At 41.4% G+C, this 18637-nt stretch overlaps 1 protein-coding gene across 1 annotated transcript in view; it reads right to left on the reverse strand.

The window, feature by feature from the left end:
* LOC144756330 (T-cell surface glycoprotein CD4-like) overlaps window positions 1–18246 on the reverse strand; it is a 95294-nt gene extending 77048 nt beyond the window's left edge. The window contains exon 1 of the mRNA XM_078646044.1: window positions 18121–18246. Coding sequence (XP_078502170.1) covers window positions 18121–18184 — 64 coding nt within the window. The 5' untranslated portion in view covers window positions 18185–18246. The remainder of the gene's footprint in view (window positions 1–18120) is intronic.
* Between the last annotated feature and the right edge of the window lie 391 nt (window positions 18247–18637).

Consider the following 18637-nt stretch of genomic DNA (forward strand, 5'->3'; position numbering starts at 1 on the left):
GGCTTTAGTGCAATAATATTCTCTTGTCATTAGGACAACATTTCCTCCTTTATCAGAAGGCTTGCATACTAGATTGGAGTTGGTTCTCAATTTTTCCAATTCCACTTGTTGTTCTTTTGTTAGATTGCCTTTCTTGTAGTTAGATTTAGTTGTAGCCATTGTTCACAATTTCAGAAGAACATTCTTGACTGCTTCCTCAAAAGTATCAATGGCGTCGTATGGCATGTTGGGTAAGAATACTGAGCGTGGTTGGAAGTCGGTTTTAGCTCTTATCTGTGTGATCCCAAAATTTTCTGCCGCTGACGCCACGCTGATTGATTGTTCTTGTGAGTCTCGGGATTGTTGACTCAAGTCATCCCCAACTAGATTAACCATTGGTGTCACATTACTTGGAATATTCACATTCGTGCCCGATGTATTCCTGATTTTATGGAATTTAAGGAGCTTCAATTTACGTGTGAAAAGAAACAGATCAATTCTAGTCTAAGTAAATTCAAAATTATGAGAAGGACAAAACGTCAGTCCCTTTTTGAGTACGATTTCTTCATTTTTAGTTAGTTTATGTGATGTTAGATTAATGATTGTAAGATCTTCTGTGATTGTTATCTCCTGCTGCCCCTCTTGCTGCGCGTCTGCGAGGCTATTCCTTGATACTCTTCTGTTGAAGCCCCCTCTTCGCACCTGTCTTGTCTTTTTTCTGGCGGCTTGCCTCTGGGTCCCCTCTGCCATGTCTTTTGCATGATTTGAAATTCCTCTCGAAAATGGGACTTTGTAGGAAGCTGATCTCTTGGTGCTGATCTCTCATCCCCAGATTGTTCAGTGTCTGTGGTAACATCAGATTCTGAAGTTGCTGCTGCCTCCTGAACTAAAGCGCTCTTCTTGTTGGCTGTGTTTCTGAGTGCTCTTTGTGGTGCGTCAAATTTACGTGCACATTTTAAGATGCGTCCTTGTTGGTAATCACGAGCAACTCTTTGAAATTTTGCTTGTTTTAGGTTTCTTATTTTATCTTCATAAGCAAGTAGGCGTCTCTTCATGCCTTCGCGCAAGTCATCTCGCGCTTTCGAATCAGGGTCCTGCGCAGTCAGTTCCTCCAGCGCCCACTCATCAAATAATAAAGGATCTGTATTTTCATACGCAGGCACCGTGTATATCTGGAGCCCACGTGGGATACGCTGCACTTTGTGGTAGCTTTGAAGCGAGGTTGCTTCCCACAATTTACGAATTTTGCGCTGAAACAGTCTCTCTAATTGTATAAATGAAGTTTTCAATGTCCCCTTCGTAGTGGTTGTCACTCTGCTCGTAGAACTAGTTTGTATAGGATCAGTTTTGAATATGTCGGCCGCCGCTTCACGGCGTGCTTCATCTGAGTACATTCTGTAAGTTGATTTTAATTTTGTCTCAACGTCACGTGCGTGTTCTCAGATATTATGCTACTCCTTCCCTAATGCTCCAGCCGTTATATGCTATTGTCCACTGTGTGTTATAATCGATGGAAAATTCCAGTGAGTTAGAACAGCACAAGAGAAAACAAAGCGAGGACATGTGCGCCCTCTGACTCACCCGTCCACTCTGTCGTCCCTGCTGTCTCAGGATCTCGATAATCCGTATCCAATGATGGCGGTGCTAAGGTGATGTCGGTTCAGCTCAATTCCATCAGTAATCGCCGGGTAGCACTGAGGAGCTGGTGCGCATCTTATGATTGTAGCCAAACGGCCAGACGAATTTCCCATGACAAACATTCCTCTCTTATATATATATATTGTTAGCTTTCCCTTAATATCGGCTCCCTCGTGCACGGCGGCTGAAGAAGCGCCCAGCGAGCGTTGAGCACTAATCTAAACCAGCTTACATTATTATTTCGCCAGCATGAGATGATTACGCGTTTTTTAAAAATTGTATGAATTGTTTTTAAAATTTAAACGCTGTCACAAATCACTTGCTGCACATTACCTGTTTATTGTAAGGCACACGGCGAGTCTCACTACTCCACCACCAAAAGTTTGGCTGTGTGGAGGGGACTAGCGCCACTAAAAGGAAGTACTGCACACCCACTTCCGTTTTCACAACACTAGCGGCAGGTCAGCACTCTAGTGCCTCGTCTACCCCGGCCATAAAAGCCAATGCTCCCAGTCAAGCGCAGCGGACGTGCGCAGTGGGCGCGATGTCTGCGTGCCGGAGTCGCGCCAGAGTCATGCCCGTCTGCGCCCGTCCGCGCCGGGACCGCCGGACCACGGACCCGTTACCCTGATGTACCCCACATCAATCCTTTACACATATACACATACTCTAGGGATCAGCTACTTTCCATCAGGCAACCTCTACATCTCCCCCACTCCTGTCCCACTCTCCTCAATCCCAATACCATATGTGGGCCGATTAACTGTAACACCAGCATTCCCCACCCACCTACTCCCGCTCATAACACTATTTTAGCCGCTCTCCTCAATACCCGTTCCCTTCCTAGACACAAATGGGACATTTTAGAGCTCATATCGTCCAAATCCTTAGATCTATTATTTTTAACAGAAACATGGGCAGACCTATCATCGGGACCAGACTTTACGGCTGCTCTACCCTTAGGGTATTGTGTAAGTAGATTGGACAGAAAAGGACAGAAGGGTGGCGGAATAGCCATAGTACATAGAGAAGAATTCCGCCTCCATACCACACCCCTTTCCCTCAAAGAATGCGAAGCCATGGCCTTTAGTTGCACCTTGTCTAAAATACAATCATTCGCTGGGACACTAGTGTATCGTCCCCCTGGTCCACGTACTAAATTTCTTGCCAACTTCCATTCCATCCTGGAAAACTCTATAGGATCGACGCATTACACCAATTTGGGTGACTTAAACTTTCACTTAGAGATAACAAATGACACAGATTCTACTACTATTCTAAATGATTGCCTAGCGGCCGGCCTCCATCAATTAGTTGTAGCCCCTACCCACATTGCAGGACATACTTTGGATGCGATATTCACGAACAATAACGACATCACGGTCTCCAGAGTAGAACCTCTTACATGGACTGATCACTCGGTGGTGTACTTTAACATTAAACTGAACCCTACGACTGTAGTACCAACTAAACCACCACCCCATACGACATCAAGGAACTGGAAAAACCTTAACACCCCTGACTTTTCCACAATGTTAACGGAATTACTGCAAAACACCTACTCTGATCCCGACATAGCATCCAACAACTATCTTACACACCTCACCCAGGCATGCAATACTTTCGCCCCCCTCAAAACTTCCAATAGAAATCGTCACACTCCATCAGCTCCTTGGTTCTCAGAGGATCTCCGTAGGCAAAAACAACACTGCCGAAACCTAGAAAGGAGATGGCGCAAGCATTATTACCCATCTGACAAACTAACTTATAAATCAGCCTTAACCAATTACAAACAACTAATCTTCACCCAGAAGACCAACTATTTTGTGTCACAAATCAACTCCGCACAAAACTCCACTAAACAATTGTTTAAGGTAGTGAACCAGCTTTCCAATCCCCCGGTACCCCCGGAGGATACATCTCAACAACTCTGTGACTCCCTTGCCAAGTTTTTTACAGACAAGGTTATGTCAATCTTTAGCACTTTTTCCCCTTCCACTCATTCTGGTGCACTAACATCTCTGCCTGATCCTTCAAACATCTCAGTTACATTTTCTCATTTTCAAGAAACCTCCCAAGAGTGCATCCAACACCTTATAACCAAAATCAAATCCGGCTCCCCCACTGACCCATGTCCACCTTCAATCCTTAATTCGATCGCACACATTATTACACCAGCAATTGCCAACATCTGTAACACCATGTTCAGTACAGGAATATACCCATCAGTATGGAAACAAGCAGTCATACGCCCACTTCTTAAAAAGCCTAACCTAGACCCTGGAGATCCAGCTAGCTACAGGCCTGCCTACCCTTTCCATCTAAGATATTTGAGAGTCTCATGAACACGCAACTCTCCAACTTCATTGAAACCAACGACCTTTTAGATGACACACAGTTTGGTTTCAGACAGGCACATGGCACCGAAACAGCACTCATCAAAGCGGCTGATGAGATTAGGTCTACTATGGACAAAGGGGGAGCGGCGGTCCTGATATTATTGGACTTGTCCGCAGCCTTCGACACGGTCGACCACACCACCTTGGTCGACCGTGTCTCTGCCTTGGGGATTACACACAAAGCAAAAAACCTCATCTCTTCATTCCTAGAGAACCGATCCCTAACAGTCAAACTAGGACAATTTTGTTCGCCTACATTTTCACTCCCATGCGTCGTCCCTCAAGGATCCTCGCTAAGTCTGACACTGTTTAATATATACGTGTCGGACTTGGCGAGGGTAATCAAAGCCCACAACATCAGCCTTACAACATACGCCAACGACACACAGCTCGTCTTATCTATCGATCAAGATGGTGCTGATGTGGCCGCTAACTTTCAATCAGGCATGTTAGCAATAAGCGACTGGATGGCGGCCAATTGCTTAAAGTTGAATTCCTCCAAGACAGAGATAATGGTTTTCGGCAAACTGGAACCCATCTGGTCTCCCGTTTGGTGGCCTGACAAGCTAGGTCCCCCCCCTACCCCGGTCACCAAGGTGCGGAACTTAGGGGTAATATTTGATGACAAACTGCTATTCACCCACCATGCGAACAATGTGGTGTCCACTTCATTTTTTACGTTACGTAAAATAAAAAAGCTACTACCCTATATCCCCAGTACCCATGCAAAAACACTCATCACCTCTCTGATTTTCTCACGTATAGATTATTGCAACGCTCTTTTTCTGAATGCACAGGCCAAAATCACTAACAAACTTCAGCTAGTGCAGAATGCGGCAGCCAGAGTCCTTCTGAAGATTCCCAAATTTCAATCCATCTCCTCCCACCTGCAAAACCTTCATTGGCTTTCCATCAAGAACCGCACCAGATTTAAGTCCCTCTGCATAGCATACAAAGCAATCAATAACATAGGTCCTGCTTTTCTCAGAGAGGCCTTTAAACCCAAAAACAAACCCTAGAACCCTGCGCTCCTCTTCCTCTCATTGTGTTAACATTCCTCGCACCCGAAGAGTTAACTGGGGAGACAGATGCTTTGTCATAGCCACCGCCAAACTTTGAAACTCTCTCCCCACCTACATCAAAATCAGCCCCACCCTCATGACCTTCAGGAGACAGCTGAAAACGTGGCTCTTCACCCAGTAAATGGCCCTTTCTGTTCAACCACTTTCTGTCTGACTATTTTTGATCTATAGCGCCGAGACACCCACGGGTAGTTGCGCGCTTTAAAAGTCGCATAAATAAATAAATAAAATAAATAAATAAATAAATATATATATATACATATATATATATATATATATATATATATGTATATCTTCAACGCCACTTCACTTTTATACTCAACGAGAGTTCCACGGCACAGAGAGAGAAGTCCACAGGTATATTTACAATAAACTGCTTTATTTAATACACCATTAGTGCTGAGCGTGGACGGTTAACGCGTTTCGGCTACTGCCTTCAACTGGACCACAGAGTCCTGCTGTCTAGAACCTCTATTTAAAGTGACATTGTGCATTGGATCCCTTGATTGTTTCCATTAAAAAATAGACTAGACTGTTGACCCTCATCATTATTACCTTTACTGGCTATTTATGGCTGCCATTTTCTTACTTTATTCCTTAAGTTCCTTATGGTAAAGTACCCTTACTCAAAGGTAGTCAAGAGCAGTGTTTTCCTGAGCTTTTTTGTTATTGTTAGAGTAAACTTATCATTAAAAAGATAGGATAATTATAAATTGAATTCAATTTAAATTTAAAAGACCAGTGCATCCCAAAAATATTTAGACAGTAACAGTTATTCAAAAAAACTAATCTGTAAAGTACATTATAGTTAATTAATTTACCGTCTTGAAAGAACATGATTTACTAAAGTGCGATGTACAGAAATACAATTATATATGTTTGTTGAGAAAGTCCATTGCTGTTTAAAGTATTGTTGTTAAAGTTAAGGTCCAGAACTAGCAGCTTTTGAATTTTTAAAAGTGCTCAGTGTAATATATATAATCATGTTACAGTTTGTTTTTAACTTCTTGTTTCTAAAGTAGAATTTTTTAAATATTATCATTAAAGAATTTTTTGAATCAATGGATTGATAACATCATTCAACAAACAAAGATTTCATCGCATTTATCATTCTTCTGCATCAGGTCAATGTTCTCCTTTACCCATCTTTAACTGACAAGACAATCACAATTACCACTTAACAATTCATATTCTTCTTATATTCTCTCAAATTTTGTATTCCGGTTATGTCCTTCCTGTGTCAGGGCACCATTTCTTTCTTTTCTTTTTTTGCTCTTTTCCTCTTCGTACTTCTTATTTTCTTTTTTGTTCTACTCCATTTCATTATAGATGTACATGCAAATCCGCATCCAGATTGTGACCAAACAGGGTTTCCGTCCCAATGGCTAAAGTCAGTCTCAATTCTGTTTTTCTCTATTCGAGGGTTCTGTCCCCTCCTCTTTCTTTTTGCTTCACCAATTTTGCCCCAAAGTATTTTAGTAGTTGATTGTCTCCCGAATGTTTTTCTACAGAATGTTTGGTCATGGGATACAATAGGTCTCCATTCTTTATGGCCCTGAGGTGCTGGAGTATTTGTAATTTCAGTTTATTGATGGTGTTGCTGACATATTGTTTCTTACACGGACATTCCATAATGTATATCACTTATTTATATTCACATGTGATATGATCGATTATTTGTTCCAACTTCCCATTCTGTAGTCGATATGTCTGTGTGTTCTGGCCATGTTCACTGGCTCTACATTTGGAGCACTTCCAAAATCCAGGTGTTGTGAGCCACAATGTTATTGCCGTTTTTTCACTCTCCAGGTGGCTATGTGTTAAAAGATCTTCTCGGGAGGCTGTCTTTCTGTACGTGATTTTCTGTGTTACTGTTAGCTTCCTTTTCAATGTTTCATCAAGCATAAGGGTACTCCAGTGCTTCTCTATGATGGTTCTTAGGTTTTTATTCTCAACATTGAAGTCCATGATTATTCGTGTTGTGTTATCTTCTTCATGGTTCTCATTTCCTTCCAATACTTCTGATCTTGTTTTCAGTTTTACTTTCGTTTTGGCACTTTCAATTACTCCAGGCAGATAACCTCTCTCCAAGAATCATGCAATCATTTAATCTAAATTCTGATCAATATCTACTGTTTCAGAACAGTTTCTTTTGGCACGAAGCATTTTGCCATATGGTATGCTCCACTTTAGATATTGTGGATGGCCACTGTTTGCATGGAGAATGCTGTTGGTGGCAGTTTGTTTTCTATGCATCCTTGTGCATATTCTCTGATCTTTACTGAATACTTCCATGTCCAGAAATGTAACCTGTGCTTTACTGCATGTGGATGGGAAAGATAAGTTATAGTTGTTACTGTTTAGTGTCTGGGTAAAGGTTTCAAGATCCAATGACTCTCCTTCCCATGTTACAAAAAGGTAATCAATAAACCTTGTCCAGATTTTGATGTTAGACTTATGCTTGCTTCTCAGTATCTCAGATTCCCATACCGCCATCAGGAGGTTCGCGTATGTGGGCCCGAAAGATGTCCCCATTGCTGTACCTCGTTTTTGGATAAATACAACTCCATTGAAAAGAAAGACATTGTGTGTTAAGCAGTAGTTCAACATTTCCATGATCATTCCTGTATGTTCTAGGAAACTTAATGATCTGGTCTTTAGGAACTCCTTGACTGCTGCTAATCCATCTTTATGAAGAATAGATGTATACAACAAGTTTACATCTATGGTGACCATAGTCAGATGTTCATTCCATATCATGTGTTGTATTTTTTTGAGGAAGTCTGTTGTATCATTTAAGTATGAGGGAAGTGATATGACATATTCCATGAGGAAGACATCTATATAGTGAGAAGTTTTCTCAAGGAGTGATCTTATTGAACTAACTATTGGTCTCCCCGGCGGAGTATTGAGTGACTTATGCACCTTTGGTAAGAAGTAGATGGTAGCTATTACCGGATGGTCAATTTTAAGGTAAATGTATTCTTCAAAGTCAATCAATCCCTTTTCCTTCCATTTTTGTAGTTGCATATGATATTCTTTGGTCCATAACTCAATTGGATTTGTTTCTAGTTGTTCATAATGATCTTGGTTCCAGAGTTGTCTATTGGCCTTTGCTAACTATTTATCTAGATCTGCACAACAATGTTTCCGCCCTTATCGGGGGCCTTTATGATGATTTTCTTGTTTTCTCTTCTAGGGCCTTTTGTTCTCCTGGTGTTAGATTCCATGATCTTCTCGTATTTTTCTTTGTTCTTGATAATTTGTTAATTTCTTCTACTACGACTTCATGAAAGAGGTCCACCCTCTTCCCTGGCGGGAGTTGTGGACAGAATTTAAATTCAGCTTTCAGTCCACTTTCTCCGCCTTTGCATGTGATGATGCCTTCATTTTGCCATATTTGTATGCCATGCCATCTTCTATTTCCTATATATATATATATATATATATATATATATATATATATATATATATATATATATATATATGTGTATATATATATATATATATATATATATATATATATAGAGAGAGAGAGAGAGAGATATAGGAGAACTGAAAATTTTCAGAAATGAAGCATGTAAAATATCTGAAATTGTACTACTTTATTAAATATGGTTTTCTAGATTTAGGCTTTGTTTGCATCCGAGGAGTTACATAGAACCCAAACAGACAGTAGTACTTTTATAAAATCTTCACAGAACTATACTGCCACGTTCAGAGTAGTGGCCAGAAAAATGTTCATGTTTCGACGGTATCACTAACTTTAAGTGCACATTATGGGCCACTTACCCATTGGTAAATAATAGCGTGAATCAGCAACCGCTGCAAACCTAAGGTATAAATAGTTGTATTCTTAGGACAAGGATAGGCCATATATAGTCATGAGCAAGTATGGTGAGGTGTGGCGCAGCAGTCAGAGTGGCTGACTCCAGAGGGCGGGGCTCCCCCGGTCGGCAGCTCGGCATCATGTGACTCTGGGCTATAGCTCACTAAGGGCCCTATTACGATGTTGGGCAGAGTTTCCTCCTCACGACATCATCCCGGTCATGGGACCAACCGACACCCAGTCGGCAGTCCCGACCGACTAATTAGTATGTGACCGAACACTGTACAGTGTCATTCCTATACTGTATAATGGGAGCATGTATTCCGGTCGGAATGCATGCTCTCATTGTAAAACAGGATGTGCGGTTCACCCCTGATCCCTGCACCTCTGGCACCTCTGCCCCTCGGCTGAGACTTGGTAAACACCACTGTAGTGAAATCACTTGAATCACACCTCGAGCCACAGGCAAGAATTGCATGAAACTGATTCAAAGTTTCACCCATTCATCATCATCATCACCAACCAACTTTATTTTGCACTTCACAAAATGCATAAAAGTACACATAAAGGTACATTAAAATTAAGCTTGCAGTAGGTTCAAGATTAGGGGCAGTACCAAGTCCACAATAATACCCTTTACATAAAAAATTGGATCAGAAAATACATACATAACTATAAAAAAGACAAATATGTCAATAAAAGAAGTGATCTCAAAGCGCTGTAGGTGGGGGGCTAAAAGCTTTACGTATTCTCATGGCGGCCAGTAAAAAGGAGGCCAATGCATAACAGACCAATGGGGGTATCTAATGAGTAAAATAAAGAAAGAGCTGAGCCACAGTATTTGTTGAAAATTTTCTTAAGAGTCGAACAATAAAATCCTTCCTCTCAGCTATGTAGAATGAACAAAAAATGAGGAGATTCGAAGTTGATTGGGTTGTCTTATTGTCACCCATTCACTAAAACTGGGCGACGCGAGGACTACCTCCCGGGTGCTACACACGACCAACGGCCGACGCAGCACCGCCCACTGTGTAGGACGCAAGCATTCCTCCACGGTAAATGGGCTAATATTTTAGCAGGCGCCAGCTTGACCTGCTGTCTTCGGCAATGCTTTTCTGTCGTTTTGCCTGCTCCAGAGAAAGCGAACATGACCTAGTGCCCCCAGGGCACAAGCAGGGGCTCACTTGAGTGCTTTCAGGTGGTTGTGCTCCATCTGTTCTTTTTGTTTATCAGCATGCCCGCTTGCTCCTCATTGCCGTCCTTCCCCCGCAGAAAAATGCACTTCCCAGCATCAAGGTCATCAGTGTACCATGGGGGCTGTGTAATATTCGTGTTTTGGTATTAGCCGTTTGAAAGCACCCAGTACCACTGATACTGCAGATGTTGAAGATCTACAAGTAGTCTGTATTACAATGATGCACATTGCACTGACATTGCCAGCCATGGTTCTTCTAGGTGTTTATTTATTTATTTCAGTTGAGTTCAAAGCTTTATTCGAATTGAATTTACAATTCATAAAAGTATACAGATAAAATCACAATTAAAATTCCATCTTTTTCACTCAAGCTTTAAGCAACACTATAAAAGGTTAAAAGAGAAATATAAAACAATACAATCGAGTCACAAACATATTAATTATTTATAATAAATTGGCTATTGCTATTCCATAGTTATGGTCCTTCTCACTCTTAAGATTGTGTTCAAATAGGAGCTCACTGTGCTAATAGTAAGGCAATTGTCTAAAGTCCTTAATCTATTGTAGGCATCTCTGGCTTTTCTTAAACCCCAGGCTAATAGGAGAGGTTTCAAAATTTGTCGCCTGGGATGGCTGTATAAAGTACAAAAAAGAATGCAATGAATATTTGATTGATGTGATTTATCCTCACAAGGACAGCGTCTTTTTTCTCTCGCCCAATCATTACATATCGGTAATGTTACAAGTCTGTAAAAGGTTTCCAGGCGGAAGTACGTCAGGAGCCTACGATGATGCAGGGGTTGTTCTAATACAAGATACAGCTGAATGCCCCTTTGAGAGGTCACCTCATCGTGGCTCATGACGGTTATTTTAGTTCTTTCACCCTTCCATCTTTGTAATTCCAAATGTTCTAAAAGGGTCTTTTTCAGCGTGGATCCTGAGAGCTGTTCCAGTGAGGCCGGATTGGAGAAATATTCAGGATGACCAATCTCACTGACAAAATTCTTGATGTACCTAAACCATTTAATGTTTTTTGCCCCATCACAGGCTAAACAGTCCTCTATGATGGATCTATTCAGTTCTGTAGCTGGGTTAGACCAGACATTATGCCAAAGTAAAACAGGGGCTAATTTTATAATGTCTGTGATATGAAGGAGGGAAACTTCAGCGTGTAGCACATATATGGCGGTACTCTTTGGTGTGGCTGTTAGGAATCGCAGAAACCTGTTCTCGATTCGCTGTATTGCATCTACTTGCTGCCAACCCCAGATACCCGCCCCATAAGTACCAGTGGCCACACATTTAGATTTGAATATTTGGAGAAGCTCCCTGAGTGGCCTAGTCCCTATTTTGTTTGCAAAATTCACAAGAGCGCCAGTTGCTCTATTGAATGCTATGGCCCTTGCATTCACAGCAGACTTCCACGTGCCCCGCCTATCAAAATGCATGCCTAGATAGCAAAAAATATCGGCTAGCTCCACCCGCCTATCGTCTAAAATAATTGGACATGGTGTTCTTTGTTTTTTTGGACCACATGACATGGTAAATGTCTTAGAGACATTTACACGTAGGCCCCTGAGCTTTATAAAATTTGAGAAGCTCTGTACTGCTTTTTGGAGGCCCACCTTTGTCTGCGAGAGGATAGCCGCATCGTCGGCATACAGGAGGATGGGGTGGGTTTGCCTTTGATTACAGGATAATCATGATACTGTTGTGCTAAGCAAGAACCCACCCCGTTGATATAGAGGTTAAACAGCAAAGGTGCTAGCATGCACCCCTGCCTTACCCCTCTACTGATCTTAAAAGGCTCTGTACATTCCCCACTCCTGCCGTATCTTACGCGTGCACCTGCCCCAGCGTAGAGTTCTCTAATGTAGACAATTATTTGGCTATCCAATCCAATGTCCCTTAGAGTTTGCCAGAGATTATCATGCAGGACGCAGTCAAATGCAGAGCTGAGGTCCACAAATGTCACGTATAGGTTTTTCTTTTTTGCATGTATGTATTTGGAAACAATTAGGGAAAGATTTAACCCTTGCTCGATTGTCCCCCGTCCTCCCCTAAAACCATACTGGAAGGGAGATAACACTTCCTGACCTTCCAGCCAATCCTGAATACGAGCAAGAATGACCCTACCTGCCATCTTCATAAAACCATCTAACAATGAGATGGGCCGATAGCAGGCAGGATCACTCCTGTCTCCCTTTTTATAGATCGGGACCAAGATTGCCTCCTGCCATGTCGAAATAAAACCTCTTTTGTTTAAACAGTTTAAGACTCTAGTGAGTAAAGGGGCCCACAGGTCCGGGAGCATTTTAAACACATCAATAGGGACACAATCGGGTCCTGGTGCCTTAGAAGCTGAGCTTTCCCTTAGAGCCTTATAGACCTCTTCCAGTTCAAACTGAATATCTAAGGGGAACAGAGGGTCTGCTCCCTCAGCGACTATTGATGATTGGGGGGGGGGGGCGCTGGTGAAGCTGACATGCCATAAAGGGCTTGGAAGTGGAGCACCCACTCCTGGGCCGTGATAGCATTGTCTATGCGTGGGCCCTGGTCATCTTGATAGAAGGGAGCATTCACACCCTTCCAAAAGGCTACAGTGTCCTTTTGGACGGAGGCTGCGTGAAGCGCTGCCCAAGCTTCAGATTTTATATCTTTCTTCCTTCTGGCTAGGGTGACACAATAGTTTTGCCTTGCCATTTGTACCTGCGGTCTATCTATTGGTGTAATGTGCAGAGCTTGTTTAAGTTCCCTCAGTGCCCTAGTGCAATTTGGGTCAAACCACCCAGGAGTTCTCTTAACTACATTGCACGGGTTTTTTGGTCAAAAGCTGTTTAATTGAAGAGCAGATTTTTTTAAAGGAATCCAAGACGAGCTCTTCATCCTCTTCTAGGGGATGTATGACGTTACAACGCATACTTTTACAACGCCTACCTTTACAACGCATTTTTTACATCGCAACATCCATTACATTGCACACCATTACAACGCATACCATTACAACGAATACTTTAAAACTACCTTTACAACGCATTCCACTACAAAGCTTTACACTACATTGAATATAAGGTAAGTGTTGGATAGTGTAGGGGTTAAAATTACTATTCTAACTCCAGGGGGTGCAACAGTAGGGTAAGTGTTGGATAGTGTAGGGGTTAAAATTACTATTCTAACTCCAGGGGGTGCAACAGTAGGGTAAGTGTTGGATGGTAAGTTATGCGTTGTAATGGTATGCGTTGTAATGACTGCGTTGTAATGGTATGCGTTGTAGTGGTGTGCGTTGTAGTGTCATGCGTTGTAATGACTGCGTTGTAAATGCATGCGTTGTAATGGATTTTGCGTTGTAAAAGTTTCGTTGTAATGGTAGTGCGTTGTAAAAATTGCGTTGTAAACGTTGTATACCTCTTCTAGGGTCAGGCACGTATTAATTTCCTTTAGGGAGCTAATTATTAAGTTTTTTAGAAAAGTAGCTGGAATTACCTTCTCCCATTTAATACAGAATCCATTTTGCTGACCAAGAATGGGATTAAAGTCATAGTTACAGTGAGTGTTGTGGGATTGCACTTCCCGGTTTAATTTAAAGTTAACTAAGATAGGGTAATGATCACTTATACCACTGGCAAGTGTCTCCCAATTAGTGACCAGTGGAACATAACGGGACGAGAATAAAGTAAAATCAATTATTGTTTTTGCCCCTCTTGCGTTGAAAGTGGGGGTGAATAATTTAGGCAGGGAGCAGGCCTCATTAATAAATGCCAGGGAATGATCTGCTAGTAGATTATTAAGCATATCCCCTAGTTTTGTGTGGGCAAAATGGCTAGACGCCCCCTGGTTTTCATCTTCCCAACCACACACTCCATGTAAGCTCATCGGACATAATGGGCAATTGAAATCCCCTACCCACAAAAGAGCCATGTCCCTCGGGCAACTATCCTCGATGTTCTTAAGGGTACCTGACAATTCCTTAATGACGGTTTCCAGGTGTGTCATGGGGATATTGTTATAGAAATTAACAATAGCAAAAAAAATTTAAAAGCCCCATGTTACCACTAGTATTTGATAATAAACACTATCCAAAAAGCTCTTAAGGACAGTGGGGCCAGTGTGAATCGACAAATATATAGACAACCCTCCCTTATGTCTACCCCTTTTGCTAGGGACTGCCGAAGTAAAAAAGGTTTTAAATCCTAACAAATGGGATTGCTCGATAGCCCATGTTTCCTGAAGGGCTATGATGGAGTGGGTCATAGTTATTGATTGCCAGGCCGCGTCATTGATTTTTGAGGCGAGGCCCGCTGTATTCCATGAGATTATGCTACCGGGAGTTTCAGTGTTAGTTAACCATGTTAAATTAGTAGATGTTAGAGAAACCAACTCCGATGGAACACTGGGAGTTATCACTGGGGTGTTAACCAAATGGGGGGATGATGGTATTTCTTCCCCTAATACTTGTGTTTGAAGCTGAGGGACTATCTCCTTGTAAGATTCCTGTGTACGTATAATTTGTACAGGTACCAAAGTTTGTTCTTGGGAGTTTAAATTAGCTTTTATATCTTTATTCTCGCCAGTCGGAGACATGTTAATAGAGAACCCCGTCCGTCATTCGCAGTCATCAAGACCTGAAATGGGTTCGAATCTGTTAGCGACTTCCAACAGATGTGAATGGCAATAAGTGATCCATTCTCCTGTTTTCTCGCAAATGGTCCATATTCCTAATACCATTACTATGTCCCCTGTAAGGTACAGTGTCCCACCCAAATACATTTTTAGCTGATGTTGAAGATCTACAAGTAGTCTGTATTACAATGATGCACATTGCACTGACATGGCCAGCCGTGGTTCTTCTAGGTGTTTATTTATTTATTTATTTAACACGATTTTATATAGCGCAAACTTACTTTACCCAAAGTGTCAGAGCGCTTTACAAAAGGACCAGTTACACTACATAAGGACTTCGGAGTACACGAGTTACATAAAAGATACAGACAGAACAACTCTAAATTTGCAAAAGAACAGCAGTAAGTACATACGTCTCCTACAGATACTAGAGGTCAAAGTTGCATATATACAAGTTGAAGATTCACTCAAGGAGAAGATACAAACAGAAAAACTCTAAAATTACATAAGAAGGGTTGTAAGTAAATACGGCTACTAAAGATACTAGTGGTTAGAATTACAAATATACAAGTTGCACATCACTCAAGATTACATTTTAAAAAGCGTTTAGGGTTAGACTATTATATATTACAAATTTGACCAAGTCTTTTAGTGCTCACCTTGAATCATGGTTAATCATTAAAATATAGATTTCCATCAGTGAACTCACAGTTGGCCTGATTTTATGAACTATGAGCCAGGTTTAAAAGTAATCGCCTTCTAGGCTCATAGTTGATTCGGATTGGCTTGGACGCTGGGCAAATACTGGCCTCATCGTTCGACACACATTGGTCCGATTCACGTAATGCATACTTCCTTGTTTCATTTTCCTTGAAGTGTCCTGAGAATGTACAAAGCCCTATCGTAATTTTATTTATTTTTTCTGTAACTCTGTGGAGGGGAAATGACAATAAGAAAAAGTGGAAAAGAATATTGTGGATAATGTGTCTCCGTTTGTTTGCACTGGAGACCAGAAGATCTTTTTTCTTCTCATTGTCAATAGCTGAAAACAAATATTAACTTTTACTTTTTAAAAGAACAGATATTGTTTGTAAATAATAAGTCTGTGCGTGCCTTATACATCAATGCATTTATAGCTAAGTTTTATTGCCCCATCTGCAATCAATAATTGTGTGCTAACTACCCTATCAGCTAGTTACGTTCCCGAGCAGTGGGCGAGGGTCCACAAAAAGGATCTGGGGTAATTGACAACAGTTATTGTAGATCCATAATATTAGATATAGCCAGCAAAGGGAGCATTCTGATTGGCAGTTCCAGTGTTCCCCGCAGGATGCTAATTGAATACCAGATTTTTATATGAATGTGTCTAATCGTTAGATTAGCTACCTGGGCTATATAACAAAACCCTTTGCCCAATTGTTTGGATTCAGAAAGAGTGAATGTTGTTTGGCATCGAAACAAATGACTTTCCCATTGGTTTGTCCTTTTCTGTGTGCTGTCAGTGCTAAAAGAACTTCCCACTACAATACTATAAATAATCCTAGATACTGTAAATAATCTATTATTTTTGCGTCCTGTAGTCGAGGCGATTCACTACCTACAACTTTCACAATTTGTAAAATGATTAAACTAACTGAGAGAAATGATTCCACTCAATAGAACATCTATTTATGAGAAACCATGACCTAGTCTTGCATGATTGTATGGGAAATAAACAACTGAAAATCTGATGAATAATAAGCAGGTAATGCTAAACTATAATAACTTTAACACATTCAAGAGTTTAGAACTATTTTACAGACTGACAAGTTTTATTAAAATGTTTGACTAACCTTTAACCGGATGCAGAATTAAATTGTAGCAGCTCAAACGACCAGTGTTTTCACTTAATCCACTGCTATCTTTAACGTATTAAATCATCTATGATGCGCTTAATGATGTCCCAAATTCACAAGTGACTAAACATGCACTTCCTGTTTTTGCTAGATCCTATAGATATGGCTGGTTTTTGTTCATCATTTTTTAATGTATTTTTATTTGTTATTTTGTAGATAAAAACAAAACGTGCATACACAGCTTGTGTCCACCGACCACAGTCACTATAACAGCATTCACATAGTTGTACAAGCTCATATATTTTGAATGCATCCCCATCATCCTAATATAATATTCTCAAATTGCCTGCACTTAGTCTTGGAATCAATCGTCCTTAGTTAACTGTATCCAATTTTAATTATGTCATATTTTTTTCGTAAGAGTTAAACATCCAAGGTACAAATTTGGGAAAGTATTTTTTAAAATCTTTTACGTATTACCTCCAATTGTACGTGTTGAACATATGTAGTCTGTGGCACTTCCACTTATGATGGGTACATTTCTTGTCATGATACATAGCTGCGTATTCCTTCTTATGCCAGATCTTGGAGCCTAAAACAGCCTGTCTGGAATCTGCCATATTAGGCATTTGAGAACTAAGCTATTTTTAACATGAGATACAACATGTATTCCTGAATCGGGCTGCATGACCCAGTGTGTAGCTATTGTATAGCTCTTCAATTCCTAACGGCCCAGCACCCAGGCTAATGTGCTGCATGCCTAATCACTTATAAGGTCCCAAAGGCGAGACCTACTGGCCATGCCAATGCTTGTTTATATTGGTGAGGGCTATCAATGTGCTTATTCGGTGCCCCTATGGCTGTTGCATATACTAGTCCTGCTTCAAGCTCTATAGTATGCCCTAGATTTTGTTTTTCAGAATCTGGTCATTCTATGGCTTCGTTGAGTTGATCCCTCTGGGGTAACTTGCATGAAAACAATAATAAGACCCCCAATTTTAAATGTTGTGTCCCGAACCGCTGCTAACCCTGCTTTGTGTGCATTTTCACAAGGGATACCAGAAACTATTTTATGCAGTTTGGTAAATGTCCAGCCAATGGCAGCCTTTATGGGGAGGCTATAGACTGTTTAGGCAGCCCTCACTATGGGGTAGAGGCTGAGACGTTTTAAGGCACGGGCAATTGCCAAGTGCCCCAACCTTCTTGGCGGCCCTCCGGAAAGTGAACTTTCTCTCTATCTCACATCTGTCTATTTCTCTATCTCAACCTTTAACATATTATTCAATATTGTTTGGCATCATAGGGCATGAATTAGCAAAAAACGGGAAATAAAATGCAACCCTGTTCCCATCGGGGGCCCCTAAACCCAAGTTTTGCCCGGTGCCCCCAAAATCTTGGCTGTCTCTAGGACCTCAACAGAGAAAAAGAGCCGCCACCAGAGAAAAAGAGAAACCAACACATATTTTCATGTTCAAATATTGCAAAAGAAGAGGTTACGAAGACAAGTGAGAGGTCAAAAAGCGGGGTGTCCCAAGAGGTGTACCTGCAGAAGTTGTGGCCCTTGAAACCGTCAGGAACACCCCGATGAAAAGCAGGAGCGGGCCCATGGCCAACCCAGGGTCCTCGCTGAACGCCGCCGCTTCAGGGCACTACTGACCACTCACATCAGCGAGCCTGAGAGTGAAAGAGGAACAAGGCCAGTCAGGGGAAGCGAAGGCCTGCGGTGGCCAGAAATAGACCAGCCCACTGGTGAGGAAGTCAGTGGGTTTGCAGAAACCTCCAGCACAACACTGCTTGTTTGGAGGAGGTTGAGATCATACAGAGATGGTTCTGTTTTTTAGGGTGGCTCCATTAAAATATCTGAAGTGAATGTGAAATGAGAGAACAATGGGGGATGTAGAAAGGTGCGGCGCAGGGGTAGTCTCTGTCTAATATTGAGTTTTACGTTATTTAGAGCACACTTCTTCACCAGGGGACTTTGTAGCACTATCCAAAGTAGAACAGAGCAATAATTTCTCCTGCAGCACAGGGACAGCTAGACTTAATTACAGAAGAGCCTG

This window comes from Lissotriton helveticus, chromosome 5_1, assembly GCF_964261635.1.
Source record: "Lissotriton helveticus chromosome 5_1, aLisHel1.1, whole genome shotgun sequence".
In the NCBI taxonomy this organism is placed as follows: domain Eukaryota; kingdom Metazoa; phylum Chordata; class Amphibia; order Caudata; family Salamandridae; genus Lissotriton; species Lissotriton helveticus.